The 19,936-nt window shown below is 45.7% G+C and overlaps 1 protein-coding gene across 1 annotated transcript; it reads right to left on the bottom strand.

Moving 5' to 3' along the window:
• Nucleotides 1-1,477: 1,477 nt before the first annotated feature.
• Nucleotides 1,478-5,560, bottom strand: LOC133883226 (ATP-dependent zinc metalloprotease FTSH 2, chloroplastic-like). The gene is made up of 5 exons (XM_062322473.1): nucleotides 5,313-5,560; nucleotides 3,592-4,734; nucleotides 2,927-3,240; nucleotides 2,246-2,486; nucleotides 1,478-1,999 (listed from the first exon to the last, which is right to left on the bottom strand). The coding sequence occupies exons 2-5, from the start codon at nucleotides 4,723-4,725 to the stop codon at nucleotides 1,658-1,660; spliced, it is 2,031 nt and encodes a 676-aa protein (XP_062178457.1). The 5' UTR covers nucleotides 4,726-4,734; nucleotides 5,313-5,560; the 3' UTR covers nucleotides 1,478-1,657.
• Nucleotides 5,561-19,936: the final 14,376 nt, after the last annotated feature.

The following is a 19,936-nucleotide window of genomic DNA, read 5'->3' on the forward strand; positions in this document are numbered from 1 at the left end:
AGCTCTAGGTCACTGTGGTATAGTGATAGTATATATCGCTACCTCTGTAAGGACATACATGCATATTTACACCCTTAACGATACTATAAATACAAACCCATAGCCATCAGGCCAAATGACGAATCTTTTTTTACTATCAACACATTATTGTCTCTCCTTCCTTTCCACTTCTTCTCTAAGCTTGAGTCTCTTCTCTAGAAGAGACTCTCTTCTCTAGAAGAGACTCTTGCCACACTTTATTTGTGGAAGATATCTTTTCTTCCACCAACAACCAGTTAGTCGTCTAATCACGAACTAGATGAAGGATAAAGAACATGCACAATAATCAAGACCGAAAAGGAGTAGAGGATCACAGATCTTCAATATAAAAGTTGTTGATACTTCATAAAGCACGATATACAATCACCATCATAGCATACTTTCATGGCGGCAGTTCCAACTTTGAACCTCGATCTGATTAGAGCCTTGCAGTCTAATTAGATCGTCTAAACGCTTAAACTAGTCTAGATAACTAAAACAAAAGTTGTAAACATTTCACTGAGATTGGCTCTGAACTTGGGATCTTACAAGTTGAAAATGTCGAGAGGGTTATCTATATGTATTGCTGGAAGTTATTGGTCACAAAACGACACTATCCCCGAGGTTGCCGTGACGTCCAAGGCCAGCTAATAGGTCTGTTGTCCTTCTTCCAAAAGATGTCCATGGTTTTTCATGTGACACCAATGCATCTTGAAATGGACTTATAAAGATAAGTTCAAATCTTTGACGATTCGATTTCCATATTTGATATTTTTGAAATATTTTCAGCGATGTTTTTGGTAGCTTATGGAAGGTTTGTGTGAGAGAAAGGTACCTTGACCTGAGACGAGGTGGCCTTCAAACTAGCAGTGTCGTGCAACTCCTTGGATCATGCCGCACGCCATCACCAGGTTTTGGGCTCTAAGTGTCTCACTTCCTAGTGGATAGATGCCTATCTTCCTATATGGCCAATTTGTGTCTAATTTCGTCATTCGTTCTACTGAATTTTGCAAGTCATAACAAAACGACACTATACATGAATATAGTCAAATGTTAGCATAGATAATTAATATTAATGATAAATAATTAGTACTCCTCCGTTTTTCAAAATATAGAGCGTATTAGGATTAAAAAAGTCCAACTTCATAAATTTGGATCAACAATTAATCAAATTATGCACATATTTATTATACAAAAGATACATCAATAGATTTATATTTCACATATCTTTTAATAAGATATTAATTTCTTAGCAATTGATAATATATTGTAAAAGAAATTAATGGTCAAAGTATACTTTAAAAAACTTTCTCAAATTCTAATACACCCTATAAAAAAATTGAGGAAGTAATATATTAAGAGAATATGTCACTAACAGATCTGTATAATGAGTGTCATCGCAGGTCCATCTAATGCAGTTGAAACTTGGAACAGTGCAATATTTCACTCGATCAAAAGCTAGAAACTTAAAATGTTTGCGCAAAGCCTTTTTAGCTAATTACAGTTTATAATTATTCACGAGTAAGTTACATGTAGTATACCAAAAATCTGGGAGGTGAAGTAGAGTTAGTGTACACCAAGAACCCAAAATATGAACATCTTACAACAACAAATTTCACCCCTACACAACTAGAAGAGTTTAGGCAGGGACAGCTGCCGGCGTGGGTGGGGGAACCCGGTTCTCAACAGGGATCTCCACAAACTCAGAAAGAATTGCCCGGAACTCATCTCCATTCAGTGTCTCCTTCTCAACGAGCACCTCGACGATCTTGTCAATGGCCTCCCTGTTGTTCCTAATGTGGCTCAAAGCGATCTCATAGGCCTCATCTGACAACCGCTTCACAGCCGAATCGATGTCCTCTGCAAGCTTCTCCGACATGGAGTTCCTTGCCATCATTCTCATGATGACATCCCCACTCTGTGCTCCCCCCTCCATCAGAGACCATGGGCCAATCTCTGACATACCGAATGTTACCACCATCTGCACATGCATAATGATCTCAGTACAATGAGCAACAAAGATCAATAGTCAAGAGTTGAGACAAAGATGTCTACAGATTTCTTTCAATTCTAGCAGACTCTAGCATAATACTTTGCAGCATACTTTTCTTAGAACTTCATTTAGTAGTCATCAGCCACAAACCACAAATGGTTGAGAAGGGACTGCAAAGTTTTTGCTACTGTTTCCAGTTTATGTTGATAAAGCTGCAATATAAAGGGAGTATACCTGCTTGGCTAAGCCGGTAATTTGCTGCAAGTCACCAGCAGCTCCGGTGGTCACCTCAGGCTCTCCAAATATGATCTCCTCAGCAGCTCTACCACCAAGGCCACCAACAATTCTGGCAAAAAGTTGCTGCCTGGAGATGAGTGTTGGGTCATCCATCGGGATAAACCATGTAAGACCACGAGCTTGACCCCTTGGAACTAAGGTAACCTTTTGGACGGGGTCATGGCCAGGCGTCAAAGTTCTGCAAAGAGGTTTCTGTAAATGAGCGAGGTTGCGTGGAAATTTGACATGGAATGGTTACAAAAAAACATGACAGACAAAAGGAGCACAAATGACTCAATAGTGAAACCACGAAGATACAATATTCTTTTCAGGGGAGAAAACCAAAGCAATGGGCCATGCATTAAATAACAGGTTGAAGTTGTACTATGAGTCAATTCCAACACCAAATAATTGCCCTGTCGTCCCTCCAATTACCAGACTATTTCAGACAAGAAATTTAGCTGGCATGCTTCAGAAACCATTTAGCACACCTATGTACCTTGGAGTTAATACTTGAAATGCACTACAGGGTATCTGAGAAATCTACCAAAACCTAAAGTAACTCAATCCTAATCCAATGTTCAACAAAGGAGACAAGATCTGCAAAGAGGAAGATTCAAAGCAGATGCCATCTCTTACCCGCAAATTGCATGCCCAACTTCATGGTAAGCAACAAGACTTTTGCTCTTCCCATCTGTCATCACAGTTCCTTCCATACCAGCCACTATTCTGTCAATTGAATCATCAATCTCTTTCGAAGCAATTGCTGTCTTCCCACGTCGGCCTGCCAGTATGGCTGCTTCATTAAGAAGATTTGCCAAGTCTGCTCCACTGAACCCAGGTGTTCTCATTGCTATGACATCAAGAGAAACATCAGAGTCAAACTTCTTGTTGCCACCGTGCACTTTCAGAATCTCTGTTCTTCCACGTACATCAGGAACATCAACAGAAACCTGAGCAACAAATTACAAGGTATACTCAGCATGTTAAGAAGGCCCTGAGTATTTCAAGTTAACATCCAAGTAACTTTATGGTACTGAATGAAAGATGACTCAAGCTCCGAACTAAATGGACCAGCTGAGTAATCTACAAAGGAAACAAGCTGGGTATTGAACTTTTGGCTATTAAATGGTTAAACTTAATTTTGCACACGAATACTTGACAAATTCACTAAGACAGAACAAATAAAGCTAAAATCAAACCGAGCAACTATAACTGGAACAGGTTTTCACTTAATTGTGTTAGGATGGAATGCACTGACAAATAGAATCCAAACAAATGTTAACATCCAAATAAAAACCAACCTGTCTGTCAAAGCGTCCAGGTCTAAGTAAAGCGGAATCCAAGATGTCAGCTCGGTTAGTGGCAGCAATAACAATTACTCCAGTGTTCCCCTCAAAACCATCCATCTCAGTCAATAGTTGATTCAGAGTCTGCTCCCTTTCATCATTTCCACCACCAATACCTGTACCTCTTTGCCTTCCAACAGCATCGATTTCATCAACAAACACTATGCAAGGAGCGTTCTCCTTGGCCTTCTTGAAAAGATCACGAACTCGGGAAGCACCAACACCAACAAACATCTCCACAAACTCAGAGCCTGATATTGAGAAAAATGGCACACCAGCCTCTCCTGCAATTGCCTTGGCAAGCAAAGTTTTACCAGTCCCAGGAGGACCGACAAGCAGAACACCTTTAGGAATGCGAGCACCAACAGCAGTGAACCTTTCGGGTTTCTTCAAGAACTCAACCACTTCCATGAAGTCTTGCTTCGCTTCATCAACGCCAGCAACATCATCAAATGTAACACCAGTGTTCGGTTCCATCTGAAACTTGGCCTTAGATTGACCAAACCCAAGGGGAAAGCCAGGACCATTGGGTCCACCAAGGCCACCTTGTCCCCTTCTTGACAGTAAAAATAGACCGCCAATAAGGATAAGCGGGAATGCCAAATTTCCGATCAGGTTGAACAGAAGAGAACCAGAGTCTTCCTGGTTGTTGTGTGCAGCAAAATCAATATTCTTTTCCCTCAATTTCTGAAGAAGCTCCTGGCTAAGACCGGGAAGTTGCACACGAACTCTCTGCACGCGATTGCCGAGCTCAGGAGAAATAGCCTCCACGATAGCGATCGTCCCATTCTCAAACAAATCAACCTTCTTCACTCTATCCTTGTCAAGATACTCAAGGAATCTTGAATAAGACATCCTTGACGAAGAGACACCTTGGTCATCAGCGAGAGCTTTCTTAGCACCCAACAAGGTGGGCAGCCCAACTCCGAGGTTTCCAAGAGCAAGTTTTAGGAACTTCCTTCTGGCATCGCTGGTCTTGTGTTCAAGGGAAGCAGTCACGGACACCGGCCTTAGTGCAACGCCACTTGAAGGAAGTGCCGAAAAGGGAAGCGCCCCCTTTGCAGCAAGGCTCATGGATGGAGGTGCCATCTTTGCTCACTGAAACATTGAAAGAGATATCGTCACCCAGAAAAAGAACAAGTGCTACAAAGCAAAAAATGCTTCATTCAGGTGCTTATTCCAAAGTTTACTGTTTCGAATCGTCAATCCTGTTCAATTGTACAAGCACTGCTACCAGAATAAAAGGCTATGGGTTTACAAAAGTAGATATGGAAAAACTGCTTTCATTTCGGAGATAAACGGAAAATATGATTTACAGGAAGCCTTTCTATTCAAGAACTACAAGCAGGTTTCTATCTACAAGCAACTGCAAGCCACAGCTTCTCCTTACTAATTGACCGACTAATTCCGGAGAACAAGCATACAATTTCAGTATCCTACTGGTGAAACCTGGATTAGCATCATACATCACACGCGCACCTACCGCCTCCCAACCCAACCTTCTCCCCCCTATCTCTTCAATCTACACGGACACTAACCACGCACATGCTCCAAAAGCACAAACACACATGCACACGAGAAAAGAAGATAAAAGCAGCTTCAGGAACCAAATCCCACGCGACACTAATCACCAGACGCACGCAACCAAGAATCGCGGGACCAAGACGCGCACGCACCTCTGTGTGAAGGACCGGAGCCGGGATGAAAGGAGGGGAAGCGAAGCGAGGGACTAGGGAGGGAGAGAACGAGCGAGCGGGGTCTATAAGTAGCTGACGACACTGGCGAGGCGACGGGCGTGGATTTTTCTCCACCGCCGTTCTCGTTTCGTTTCGTCCGGCTCCAGTGCGCGGTTGCGTGGGGATTGCCTCCGGAGGAAGGGGGTGGGGTGGGGAACGGCGACGTGGGCGGCTCGGCGACCACAGCGTCGATAAGGAAGAGATGAGCCCACATAGACGGAGTAGTAGCCCAGGGGAGGTGAGTCAAAGTATTTCATACGGTTCAAAATAAGTGTTATTTTAAGTTATGTGTATTTAATTATTTTTAATTTTAGTTATAAATTATTTTTTATGTGTTGAGTTTGGATAATTACAAATAATATGTGTATATTTGTCTCAAAAAATATTTTTATAATAATATTATCGAGAGTTAATCTCTAATAATGATTTCGTAGTGTACCAGTTGATGAGCGCGTGAACGATGTTTGCGGTGTTCGTGTGTTTGTGATGAACTCAATAACACAGGGATTATACAAGTTCAGCCATCTCTAAGGATAACAGCTCTACGTCATGCGTATTCTGTTATCAATGTCTGTAAACTTGTTACAGATGAGTTTTCTTAACTACTATCGGCTCTCTCTTACAAATCAGGTTCTCCTCTTTTTATATACTAAAAAGAAAGAGAACTTACAAGTGGATCCTATTTAGCATATCCATACCTGATTAGATATTATACTTTTAGATTATTATCATAGAGAACCGGGTGAACCCAACTTATCCTGAGAGCTCTGCATGTTCGTCTCATCTGTGGAACGTCGCCGCACATGCCTCCCCCGGTTGCCCAGCCTGTCCCATCGTCATGCGTCGCAAGTTCGTCTACTAAGTCATGCTGTCCCTACGCTCCGTGAGTCTACCAGCAAAATCGTCCACTTGCTCAGTCTTTCTGCAGATCCTGTCTCATCCGCCATGTGGCACAAGTCGGTCCATAACACCTCACTCCCTAGCAATTAATGCTACGAGACAAGTGATGCTTAGAGAATGAAAACACTTGAGTAGACACCAATAAATACGATTAGACATGTTAGGTATGGACGTCCCGTGACTAGACCATATTATATTGCAAAGAGGTTGGCCGCGTGAGCCTCACCATATTCCTTATGAGGCCTATTAGCTAGAATGCTCACTTACTCAATACACCGACAATAACCCTCAAGCTTCTCTGTGACTGTGGTCAGGTGTGGTCATACATAATTGGGCTCCATGGGTGCATAGTCCATCCAGAGAGTGGTCGTCAACACCATTTAGCTTTCAGATTTTTGACTTTGAACTTTACATCATGTGGGGAGGTTAAGCGTCCTGAAAAAGAGAAAGAGAAACGTTGATTGCCGCTGGGCTCGAGGGACTTTCGGTTCCCCCTGCGCACCCCCTTGGATTTCGAGCAGTTCGGATGCCGCACCAGTTAAGATTCCTTAGTACTTCCAAGAGTGAGGTGTTTAAGACAAGATAGGTATAAGAAGCTAAGGTGTTAGTGTCCAGACGCAATCACATATGTACGGTTTTTGACTGTGTCGGTGTATTCAGAACCAGGGGTCCCTAAGTCCCGAGACCAGGCCGGCCATCCGCCACATGTCACCACCCCGCAAGGTAAGAAGAAGCTAAGTCCCGGGAGAAGGTGCTCGGGGCCGCCGCCTCTGGTTCCCGAGCACCCTAGTTCCCCGATGATCCGCAGAGCCCAAATACCGGGAAGGAAGTGCTCGGGAGAGAGTGCTCGGGGCTGCACGTGGCAGCCCCCGAGGACTCAGTGCCCCAAAGGTCCCACCGAAGTGCTCGGGAGAGAGTGCTCGGGGCTGCACGTGGTAGCCCCCGAGGACTCGGTTCCCCGAAGGTTCCTCCGAAGTGCTCGGGAGAGAGTGCTCGGGGCTGCACGTGGCAGCCCCCGAGGACTTGGTTCCCCGAAGGTTCCTCCGAAGTGCTCGGGAGAGAGTGCTCGGGGTTGCACGTGGCAGCCCCCGAGGACTCGGTTCCCCGAAGGTTCCTCCGAAGTGCTCGGGGCTGCACGTGGCAGCCCCCGAGGACTCGGTTCCCCGAAGGTTCCTCCGAAGTGCTCGGGAGAGAGTGCTCGGGGCTGCACGTGGCAGCCCCCGAGGACTCGGTTCCCCGAAGGTCTCACTCAAGTGCTCGGGAGAGAGTGCTCGGGGCTGCACGTGGCAGCCCCCGAGGACTCGGTTCCCCGAAGGTTCGCGCAAGATCATTCGACGACCCGAAGGGTCCCGCCGTCAGGGTGTCATCCAGTCAAAGGCCCAATGCCGCATTTAATAGGCACGCGCGGCCTGACATCCTGACATTCTCAGCTGCCCACGCCCCAGTGTCAGACCCTGCCATGCACTGGCGGGGGGGGGGGGGGGGGGCGTGGGTCCATTAAATGCACGGGTCCCGTCCCGTTTCATCCGGGTGCCTCGGGATAACGTTGCCAAGATCGAAGCGCTCCGTCTGTCACCCTGCCAGAGAACAAGACAGGGTGGGCGCACCGGACACCTCTGAGGCTGCCCGGCGGGCCCCCTTTATGGCGCCCGACGGTTTCCACAGTGGCGGGTGGTCGGATGCGCGCCGCATTTCTCCACCGCCCCTGTCACTTCGTCAAGATGAAATGATTACGCCTTTCTCCGAGGCACCTTGGCATTCGCATCCCCTCTTTCCCATTCAGGATATGTTGAGGTCGGCGCGCCTATAAAAGGAAAGGATGGAGAACACTAAAGAAGGAGAGGACCCCCCGACGAACAAGACCGAAGGAACCGAAAGTGTGTGAAGAAGAGGACGCAGACGCTCGAACCAGCTCAAGCCAAGCTAGAACACGAGAGCCTCAAGCTCTTTGTAAACGGCTCTCCCCTTAGAACCAGATACATCCTTGAAGAATTCCCTTCAAGGATAAATATAGCGCTCACACAGGAGTAGGGTGTTACGCCTCCGTGCGGCCCGAACCTGTCTAAACCCCGGTGCACCCTTTTTTTCCTCGCATTAGGGCAATCATCTCCCGCCAGCCATCGCATTTGTTTCCGTTCCCGCTTATTTCCCAAACAAGCTTTTCCAGGATCATCCCCCCGGCCGAATCTCTAAAAAGGGGTCTCTCGGGATCCCTGTGACAGGAGTTGACCCTCCGACAGACTGGGACGTAGCCGTAAGCCTCTCGGTAGTAAATGATAGGATCGGGGACATTCCCCGCTGTAGTTAGGGATGGCAATGGGTCAGGTCAGGTGTGGGCGAAGCAGATCCGTACTCGACCTGAGATCCGAATCGGGTTACCTGACACGTGCCCACGAAGTGTGATAGGTAGAAAATCATGCATGTACCCATGCCCGCCGAATACTCGAACCCGTGGGTAGGATTGCCATCCCTAGCTGTAGTTCCACCCTTCACCCCAAGCGTGAATCAAAATAGCTGGTCGGACTATAAAAGCAGGAGTTCACCCAATCGACCACCTATCGAAGTTTTTGCAAGGCAATAAGGTAACTCTTCTTGTGAATCATGGCGTCATTATCCCATTCCTCGTTGGGAAGGTCGATGATCTTGGAGGATTTGGCAAGGGCCGAGTTACCTCTGACGTCGGGCTCCGTTCGTTGTGGTGCCCCTGGGAGTAGACAATCTCAAAGTCCTTCTTGCGGGGTTGGAGCCGACAGCCGTCATGCTTCCCTCGTTACAGAGAGGGTCTCCTGTCGCTCTCGCTCGATCTCCAGCCCATGTGGTTGCCCTGGTCAAGATTATCAACATCTCTGACAACGAGGGGGAGATCGACTGGGACCTTCTGGAGGAGGAGACCAATGGAGAGGAGAAGACGGAAGAGTTGTAGAAGGAGGGTTAGTCGGGTTTGCCAGCGCCAGTCAGTAGCTCCGGTAGGGTCTTTGCGTCGGCCATCCTCCCTGGCCCCTATGCAGGTCGTCGTCCGATTCCTGGGGCGGCCAGCTGCCACCCCAAGGAAGAGTATAAGAGGTTCCTTGACTTGTTCAAGGGTAATTAGGGCTCCGCATACTTCGGAATTCTTGGAGGTGGTGGATCTTCACGATATGATAGAGTTAGGTGGAACCTTTCCATCAACCTGGCTCTTGCCACCCGAGTCAAGAGGGAAAATAAGATAGTTAGCCCGGTCGAATATAATCGATCCACCTGTAACCAATATTTTCCATGAATAAAAATGTTTTGACCCTTTCTGATGGTCTTGCCAATGAATGGAAGACCACTCGGGAGCCCTGTGGGTTTTGGATTGTCCGCTCCTAACTGATGTTTGGAGTGTTTAGAGAGTTTTTCCTGTGTTGTCACGGCGAGTAGGTTCGGACTGGTCCGCCTTGTTCACTAGTTAGGCTTTCGAAGTGCGGGACGACCCTTAGCACGACAAGTCCTTCAGCGGCGACCAGCGCCTGGCCCGAGTGGGGACTTGTGACCTTGTGGTCACTGTCCCGAGATATTTGTACCATTGACAATGTGCGAGCAACGATCTCACATCGTTCATGAGCCTTCAGGTACTTGGTCATTTTAACTTCCTAGTCGTCAAGTCCCATAGTGGTCGTCGAGCGTTATTGCATGCAGTGGTTAGAGAGCCAATCCAGCAGGGGTCCGCTTGTGTTCGTGAAATCTTGCAAAATAGAGAGTCTAGTCTTTTGGCAAAAACTTACAAGTTATATTCCACGCTTGTCCGGAAGGTTTTGCAAAATAAAGAAATGGGTCCATCTCCGAGTAACCCTCTACATAGAACTTGCGTAGTAGGGCGATGTTCCAGGAGTTGTGCAATTCACGACCGTCCTTCGTGGCTAGCTTGACCGCACCAGGTCGGGTGACATCGACCACTCTGGGCCTTTCCCACTTATGGGAGAGTTTATTCTGACCGATCTTATTCTGAATTTGCCTAAGGATGAGATTGCCTACAACTAGTCTTCTCTCTCGCACCTTGCGGTTGTGATAGCGTTTGAGGTTTTGCTAATATCAGGTAGCTCAAATTAGGGTACGCTCACGGAACTCTTCGATCTGGTTTATATCATCCTCTCATTGCTCCACCTGGTCGTCGTCCGAGTAGTTGGCCACTAGGGGCGATTAAAAGGTGATCTCAAAAGGAAGCATTGCCTCTGCACCAAAAACAAGGAAGAAAGGGATTTCGGTCGTAGCTCTACTAGGAGTCATTCGCAGCGACTGAGGTATTGTGGATAATTTGTTCACCCAACGTCTTAAATAGCTTTTAAGCCGATCAAAGACCCGAGTTTTGATCCCTTGCAGTATCATACCATTAGCCTTTTTGACATGTCCATTGCTCTACGGGTGTGCCACCAACGTATAGCAAACTTTGGTCCCGATCTCTTCGCAGTAGTCCCTGAAAAGCACTACTAGCGAATTGAGTTCTATTGTCTGTGATTATGCGATTTGGACTGTCAAACTACACTAACAGCACTCGTATAAACTTAATCGATGATGTGGCAGTGATCTTCCTGACAGGCTCAGCCTCTATCCACTTGGTGAATTGTCGATTGCTACGAACAGGAATTCAAAACTGCTCTGGGCTTTAGGGAATGGTCCCACGATATAGAGCCCCCAGACAGGGAAAGGTTAAAAGAGTATTATGGTTTGCAGTACTTGGGCCGATAGGTTGGTATGTCGACCATAGTATTGACATGACTCGCACTATTTCACTAGCTCGCAAGCATCTTGGAGGACAGTGGACCCTTTTTCGACCAGAGTGCGATACGAAGCGTGGCTTCCATATATGCCTTCATGGATACCAGAGAGTACTATGCTCCCCTCTTCCTGAGTGATGCACTTCAGTACAAGGTCATTGCTCCTCCAGCGATAAAGGCGTCCCTCTACTAGGGAGTATCCGCGGGCTTGCCGCGAGACCTTTTATGCTGAGGCATCATCATTAGGGATTGGTCGATTCTGAAGATAGTCCAAGATCTGATTCATCCAGCTCGTATCCGAATCAAGCAAAACAATCACATGATAGCCACCTGAGGTCAACGACACCGAATGAGGCATTCCTCCAAAGGTGTTGCCTCTGGTGCTCCGTTTTCAAGCGGATCATCCCCTTCACCTTAGCCCAAGACCATGGTGGATGGTCATGTGAGTCTTTCTTCAAAGATTCCGACCAGGACAAGTTCATGAGAAGAAGCTAGATGGACTAGCTCATTGGTTAGGAAGTTGTCTTTGCGAGGGATGTGCTTGACTTCAAAACCGAAAAAACATCGCTCCATTCTTCTCACTTCAGTGAAGTATGCCGCCATTGTTGGATCAGAGTACTAAAACTCCCCTTTTGCACTTGATTAACAACCAATAGCATGTACCCTATCGCTAACATGCATTTAATCCTAAGTGCGGAGGTTGCTCGCATTCCAGACAAGAGGCCCACGTATTTCATAATATTGTTAGTGGCTGAAAAATATAATTGAACTACGTACGTGAGGAGGTCGCCGGTTGGTGAGATCAGGACCACTCCAGCCCCCATTTCCTTCAGCGTAAATGATCCATCGAACCGATCTATCTCTTTGTAAGGTTTGAGCTACAATTATCTAGAGAAAAAGGTTAGAAAACATCCTCTAGTGCTTGGTAACTCGTGGAATTGATTCACGTAGTTGTTGCATAGGCACATTTTCGAGTTCTCCTAGAAATATCTAGAGCATCTGCATATTTCTGCAGAACCTCCGCATATTTGAGGAGAGTCCGCATTTTGCTGATCCGCTGCATTTTAGTTTGTAAAATTTTCAGATTCCGCCTATTCATCCCCCCTCTAGTCTACATCAGATTCTTTTCAATTGGTATCAGAGACTAACCTCCTACAAGGCTTCATTGCTTGGAGGATTTGAAGATATCGGTATCCAGGAAGAAAAGTATGAAAGGTGCGGGAAGCCCGAAGAGTTCGAAGGATGATGTTTCGACATTGGGTAACGGTAAAGGCAAGAGAGCTGCATTTGAGTTCAATTATGATAAATTAAATGTACCTAATTCTTATATATCTATACCATTTGGGCATGCACCTTATTTTAATGGTACACATGATGCCATTTAGAGACACAAAATGAAATTGCATTTAATTTCTCTTCATCCATGTACTTGGAAGGTTGTTTGCACAGGTTATGATTTGCCGGATGATGACAAAGAACTCACTCCCGAATAAGAGCAAAGCCTCCACCGCAATGCACAATCCGCAAGTGCATTGCTTGGCGCCTTGAGCCCCGAAGAGTTCAACAAGATGGACGGGTTTAAGGAGGCCAATATAATATGGGACACACTCCAAGTCGCATGTGAAGGCACTACAAGTGTAAGTGAGTCGAAGATAGAGTTGCTTGAAGGCAAATTGGGAAGATTTGTGATGTAAGATGACGAAACTTCTCAAGCAATGTATGATCGTATGATGATGTACGTGAACAAGATTAAAGGGCTTGTGAGTGAAGAACTTGATGATCACAAAGTGGTGAAAAGATTGCTTAGAGCTTTTGCACCAAGAAATCCCACCTTGGTCACCTTCGTTCGAGAAAGAAGAGATTACAAGAGGCTCACATCAAGTGATATGCTCGAAAGAATTCTTGCTCATGAGCTCATAGAGGAGAAAGCAAATGAAGTCAAGAATCTTGTCAAGCAAAGCTCCACCTTCAAGAACAAATAAGTAGCATTCAAGGCAAGTAAGAGCAAGCAAGTGGAAGAATCGAGCTCAAGTGAAGATGAGAGCTCTGATGATGAAGAGATTGTTTTCTTTGTAATAAAGTTCAAGACATTCATGAATAAGGGTGGCAATAGCAAGTATAAGAAAGACATGCCCAAACGAAGAACATCCAAGAGAACTTGCTAAGAGTGTGGCGAAGTTGGTCACTTCATCGCCGAATATCCTAACAAGATGAGCAAGGATAAGGAAGAAAAGAAGAACAAACCTTTCAAGAAGGACAAATACAAGATCCACAAGAAAAAGTATTCGGGTCAAGCTCACATGGGCGAGGAGTGAGACTCCAACTCCGACTCTGACGCCAATGATGAAGGAGTCACCACTATCGCCATCCGCTCCTCTACACCAACAAAATTACTTTTTGGTAACATGAGTGATGACGACACTCCTAAGTATCTCATGGCAAAAGGGGAAGGTAAAATCACAACCCAAGCTCCTAGATAGTGATAGTAGTTGTGAAAGCATGCTTAAAAGTTTTAGTTAAAATACTATGTATAAAATGAAAGAGATAATGGAAATAATAGAGAGTGAAGATGCATTCTCCTCAGGTCAACCAACCCTATTATTCTTGACTACCAAAGAGCTACAAGAATCAGGGATTAGTGGTGAAGAAAGAGAGGAAAAATGACCTCTACTTATGGCCTAAAGATGAGTCTTTAGATGGACAGTTTTTGTACCAATTTCATTTTGACTTCTATCTATCAGTCATCTACCGAAGCAAAATCAAACCTATTGTCCCTATGCAATACATAGATTGGAAATACATGAAAGAAGCAAATGATCCCATCTTTGATGAAGTCATTTATGCTTGCATGGAGAAAGGAATGAAAGATGTCATGGGATTCAAGTATAATCGGAATGAAGAAATCATTATTCAATTTCATGCCTCTTTCTTTTTCAACACCCGCAAGAACGAGGTTCATTGGACAACACTTGGAATTCACTATTGCATAGACTACATGACTTTTTTCACATCTTCTTGCTCTTGGTTCAAAGGATCATGAACATGGTACCATACATGTTGATAATAAGATCAAGGAGTATAACTTGGGTGAGATGTATGAGGACCCCAAGAATGGCCGATGGCACCACTCATGGTTTGAAGCCGTTTTATCACTATCTAAATCTTCTGTTTTGCCATACCATATATCCAAAGAAGTGAGATGGGACTATGATTCATGTCATATCAAGGAACATTCTTCTTAGAATGGGATCCGGTGGAAGACCATTCAGTGTTGGTGATTTCATTTGGGTCGAGCTTTGTGATGCCATGGATGATGCAATGAAAAGTCTTCCATATGCTCCACATATCATGTATATCATTTAGAAGGTTGCAAAGATCTCCTTCCTAAAGGATTGCATTCACGAGCCCTACCGTGCGAAGAAGACATCATCTAGGCCATCTCATGCTTCAAGCTCATCCCGTGCAACCCCACATGTACTTGCAATCTCATGGTGGTGGCTCTGGTGGAGTCTTACAAGAAATCAAAGGGCATTTAGCGCTACCCACCTCCCTTTATCAAGAGGTGCCTGATTTCGGTGAACCATTCGCTGAGTGGGAGACAGCAGATCGAGAAGGAGAAGAGGTTCCTCCTCCCGCTCCTCACTCTCGCCGTTCTCTCTCTACTCATGGTGACATAGAAGAGAAGAAGAAGAAAACGAACAAGAGGGTGATTATCAAGAAGATGATGATGAGGACGAGGATGATGATGAGTAGATGTTGATCTTCATAGTCTTTCTTTTCCCCCCTTTTTGGCGCTTGATGCCAAAGGGAGGGGGTGAAAGCTTATCTATCTTCATGTACTCTTTTTTAATAAACTCTTTCTATCCTTTGTGTGTGGTGGTAGACATGAACTTGTGTGATTGTGATGTGCTACTAAGTCTTTTTTTTTGCAAGTGTGAGCTTATATATTCTTGTGCTGAGATATGTTTAGATTAGAATCTGTCAAATGTAGAGAGTCCACAAAAATGTCAGGAGTATACGCATTTTTGTGGGTAGTCCGCACATTTCTATGGAGCTTCCGCGGATTGATAGAAATTTTAGTTACTGTTGTGCATATCATGTCATACGCATCATGTTTATTTATGATGTTACACACCTGCTTTTGTTGCACCCCACAGATGCTATGAAATAGGGGGAGTCTCCACACTATCTTAAAATTGTGCAATTAGCATTTAAGGTCAATTTTTTTGAAGTTCATTCATATGCACATTTTTAGGGGGAACTCTCTATATCATAAGTATTCAAAAGCTTTAATTATATACATCTTTTTAAAGTTTTAATTGGATTGTCATCAATCACCAAAAAGGGGGAGATTGAAAGTGCATCTAGCCTCTAAGTGGGTTTTGGTGATAATGACAAAATAATTAAAGAACTAATGAGTTTTATGAAGAATGGATATGTGTAATTCAATCAAGTGAGAATTTGATGTATGGTGATTCCCCCCATAAAGGAAAAAGAAAAGCGGCTCATGGATTATATAGTTTTAAATTCATTTATCTTTGGAAATTGAGTTTAGGATACAAAACTATTAAGGGGGATACGAAATATACTTATTTGCGTAAAAACAACGCTCAAAAGATCTAACAAGCTATGAGAGACACCTTGAACACTACACTTGCATCTAGGTTAGCCCTTATGTTGTAAAGATGTGCAAATGCAAAGTGTCTGCATTTTTACGAACAGTTCACACTTTTGCGGAGTTTGGGTTAACTAAGGGTGTACGGAAGGTCCACACTTTTGCGGAGTCTCCGCATTTTTGTGGAGAGTTTGCATTCTGACAGTTGTAATGACTAGTTTTTGGGAGTTGGATATAAATACCTTATCACTCCCCACTTTGGTTGGTTGCTGCTTTACTCGAAAAGGTGAACAACTTTAGAGCCAAAAGCACTCTTCCCCACATTGCTTTTAAGAGTTGGATTGGGAGAGAGATCTAGTGCTAGAGAGAACAACTCCAATCTTTAAGCACTTGTTTTCTTCGTCAAGCCAGTGGTTCGTGTTTGTTACTCTTGATAGTTCGTTCACCTAAACGGCTAGACGTTGCCCGTTGAGCTCCTAATCTTGTGGTGAGCCCTGGAACATTTGTTTTACCCCTATGAATTGAGTAAGTAACTCTAACTTGATCTTTGTGATCGCTTGGGTAAGGAAAGGGTTGAAAAAGACCCGACTCTTTGTGAGCTCCCCAATAGAGACATAGACACTTCTTTGTGGAGTGGCCGAACTTCGGTGAACAAATTCTTGTGTCTTACTTGTCAATCTCTTGTGATTTGTTACATAATCTTGTATCCGTTGATTCTTAGGGCTTCGACCCAATCTATCTTTTTGTAAGGTTTGAGCTGCATGTATCTGGAGAAAAAGGTTGGAACACATCCTCTAGTGCTTGGTAACTCGTGGACTTCATTCACGTAGTTGTTGCATATGCACATTTACGAGTTCTCCCAGAAATATCCGGAGTATCTGTATATTTTTGGGGAACCTCCGCATATTTACGAAGAGTTCGCATTTTTCTTATCTATTGCGTTTTAGTTTGTAAAATTTTCAGGTTCCACCTATTCACCCCTCTCTAGATGACATCAGATTCTTTTCAATTCCCTGTTCGAGGAATATGTCGCGGCGCCCCCGAAGATGTGGTGAACCATGTGATCGGCCTGTTGGTACCCTAGTGCCAATTGGTTGGGGTCAGACCTATCCTCACCATCCTCGTTGTGTCTGGATTTACGCTCTCTAAGCTTCTCATCGATGACACCCCGCACAACCTTACACTTGGTAAGGTCGTGGGCATTTGTATGGTGGATCGGGCAGTAGTCATGACCCTTATGCCCCTCCCTTTTCTTGAAGCACCTGCGCATTTGGTCGGTTTGCTCGACTACCATGACGTCGGACGGTCCCTCCTTGCGTTTGTTCTTCTTTTTCTCCTTCCGACTAACCTCTTTGGAGAAGGCGGGTTGGATAGAGGTTAGCTGCGACATGGCATCAATTTGATACTCTCAGGCCTCGGCAGCCTGTGCACACTTGTCTGCGAGCTCAAAGAGCTCGGTAGTGCTTTAGATTTCCTTAGTGGCCAGCTTCTCGACCATCTTTTGGTCTCTGACCCATCTCTTGAATGTTTTGATCACAGATTCACCTGTGATTCTTGGAATGGTGTTTTGACGTTTGGTGAAGCATTGGATAAAGTCTTGCAACAACTCAACTTGTCGCTGCCTGACTTGGTACAGGTTACCCTCTACCCCGGGTTGGACATAGGTTCCCTGGAAGTTTGTGACAAACTAGTCGCACATATCCTCCTAGGAGCAAACCGACGCACATGGGAGGTTCATGAGCCAGGACCAGGCTGACTAGTGGCTACGACTTTTCTGTGGCCTCCCGTGGCCTGCACCATGGTCGTTTAGATCTGCAGGAACTCCTCGGGGTTGGTCAAGCCATCATACTTTTCAGCTAGGAATGGTCGAAACTTGTCCGGTCAGTGCACCTCCCGCAATCGAGCTGATAGGGCATTGTGCCTTGTTCCATAACAATGAGTCACCCGCTGATGGGCGACAGCGTGTGCTCGGGGAGAGAGACAACGGTCACACGGTCCTGAGGATGGGATGAAGGAATCTGACACCTCCCTACGTGGGGGAGGCGAGTGGTAGGGTTGCTTTCCCTTTTCCTGCTCTCACCGGGCACGGTCCTCCTACTCTGGCATGGCCACCTAGCTCAGGATCACACCGCAGAGGTCGCGTTAGCACAGAGAGTCGCGCAGGTCAGAGGGTTGGCTATCCTAACGCGACGGGGGTCTCCGAGCGCTCCCTGTTACTGAGGGAGGACGAGATCTTTCCTACCGTGAGGGCTGTCGCAATTCTTGGCAATCGTGACCTTCACCAGTCCTAGCGATGGACGTGGTGTTTTCCACCGTGGTTTGGCGTCATGCGGTCTCAACCAAGAGGGCGAGGTCACGCAACCATGGCGCAATTGACGAACCTTCCAATACTACTACTAGTGGGTGACTAAGAAGCATTTGCACGTCTACAGATTCTGTATAGGTGTCATGACCTTATAGTCGAGTTGTCAAGAGCGAAGTGGCGACATATCCCGAGGGGGGGGGGGGAGCCCCTGGCATTCTTGCGGTGTGACGGCCTCGGTGACACCGCCGCCAAAGACTGGATCCTCTACGGCGGCTCCTCTAGGCGACACTATGGTGGTTGGGGTTGTGCCAGAGCTTCCCCATGTCCGGCGTCGTTCCGGTTCCCCTCTGGGCATGTCACCAGGGGATCATCACCGACACCCAGAACACGGGAGCTTCCGTTGCCCCCTGTTGCATGAACTGTCATGCAAACTTCCCGTTGAGCCTCGGAGCCCTCAGAATCCAATTCGGTGTCCCATTCCTGGAGCACATCTAGTTCATCTGGGTCGTATCCCATGACGAACACCTCGTGGTGACCAGGGTCCTCGGAACAGGACTCAGCGGTTACCGTAAATTCTGTCATAGGTAGCCCAGTCTAATCTTCAACACCTACTAAAACGCAAAAGTGCGTCCCCTACTTGGCGCGCGAACTATCGAGGGTTAATCATTGATAATGATTCTGAGGTGTATCGGTCCATGGGTGCGTGAGCGACGCTTGCAGTGTGCATGTGTTTGTGATAAACTCAAGAACACATGGATTATCCAGGTCCAGGTGTCCTAATGATAACAACCCTACGTCCTGTGTATTCTGTTATCAGTGCCTGTGAACTGGTTATAGATAAGTTTTCTTGACTCACGCCTCCTCTCTCTTACAAACCGGATCCTCTTCTCTTTATATGCTAGAAAGAAGGAGAACCTACTAGTGGGTCATGTTTAGCTGACTCATGTCTGACTAGATATTCTACTCTTAGATCATTATAATGGAAAATCGAGTGAACCCAACTTGCCCCGAGGGCTCTACATGTTCATCCCATCCGTGGAACGTTGCCGCACCTGCCTCCCCCAGTCGCTCGACATGTCCCATCGCTGTGTACCGCAAGTTCGTCTACCAAGTCGTCTCGTCCCTACGCTCCGTGAGTCTACCTGCAAAATCATTCACTTGCTCGGTCATTCTACAGATCCTGTCTCATCCGTAGCATGGCGCAAGTTAGTCTGCAACACCTTACTCTATAGCAATTAATGCTACGGGACAGGGTGTTGCCCATCTGCGCCGGCCATGACTTTGTTCACAGGAGAATATGCTTCAAGAAGTAAAACACTTGAGTAGACGTCAATAAATATGATTAAACGTGTTAAGTATGGGCGTTCCATGACCAGCAAGGACTAATCGTGGAACCATATTATATTAGAAGTAGACTAGCCGCGCAAGCCTTGTGATGGTCATGCAAGCCAAGAGTTGATTGTTCGACGGGCTAGGGTTCAGAAAAAAATCTCCCGTTGGTCGCCGTATTTCTTATGAGGCCCGTTAGCCAAAATGTTCTCTTACTCAATACTCCGGCAAATATATTTTTACTATATTTTGTTAATATATTAAAAAATAGTAGTTAAAATTGTATTTTAGAGATCGTATTAATGTCTAAAACAACATTTATTTTGGATTGAAAAGAGTATCAGATATCCCTGCTGATCCAAGTGAAAAAATCTTCGTTTTTTGGAGCTTTTATTTATGTGGCGCAATGATTCGAGCTCGAATTTTCGGTATCGTGGCAACCGAACTCGCGTAAGATTGGAAGTACTTGGAGACCGGAGAAGTGCCAATGGCTGGTAGTAGCATGAGCTGTTTGTAGCCTAACCGTCCATTTCTCACGGCGCACAATGGAACTGATGGCCTGGATCAGCAAGTCAGCATTTGCCACTCAGGTCAAATTATAGTGTCAATTCTCAAGTACGCATCAGCGGATGGCAAATCCTAAGTTTTTCCAACTTTGCAATGACAAATCGTCCAACCCTGA

Source organism: Phragmites australis, chromosome 10 (assembly GCF_958298935.1).
Source record: "Phragmites australis chromosome 10, lpPhrAust1.1, whole genome shotgun sequence".
Taxonomy (NCBI): domain Eukaryota; kingdom Viridiplantae; phylum Streptophyta; class Magnoliopsida; order Poales; family Poaceae; genus Phragmites; species Phragmites australis.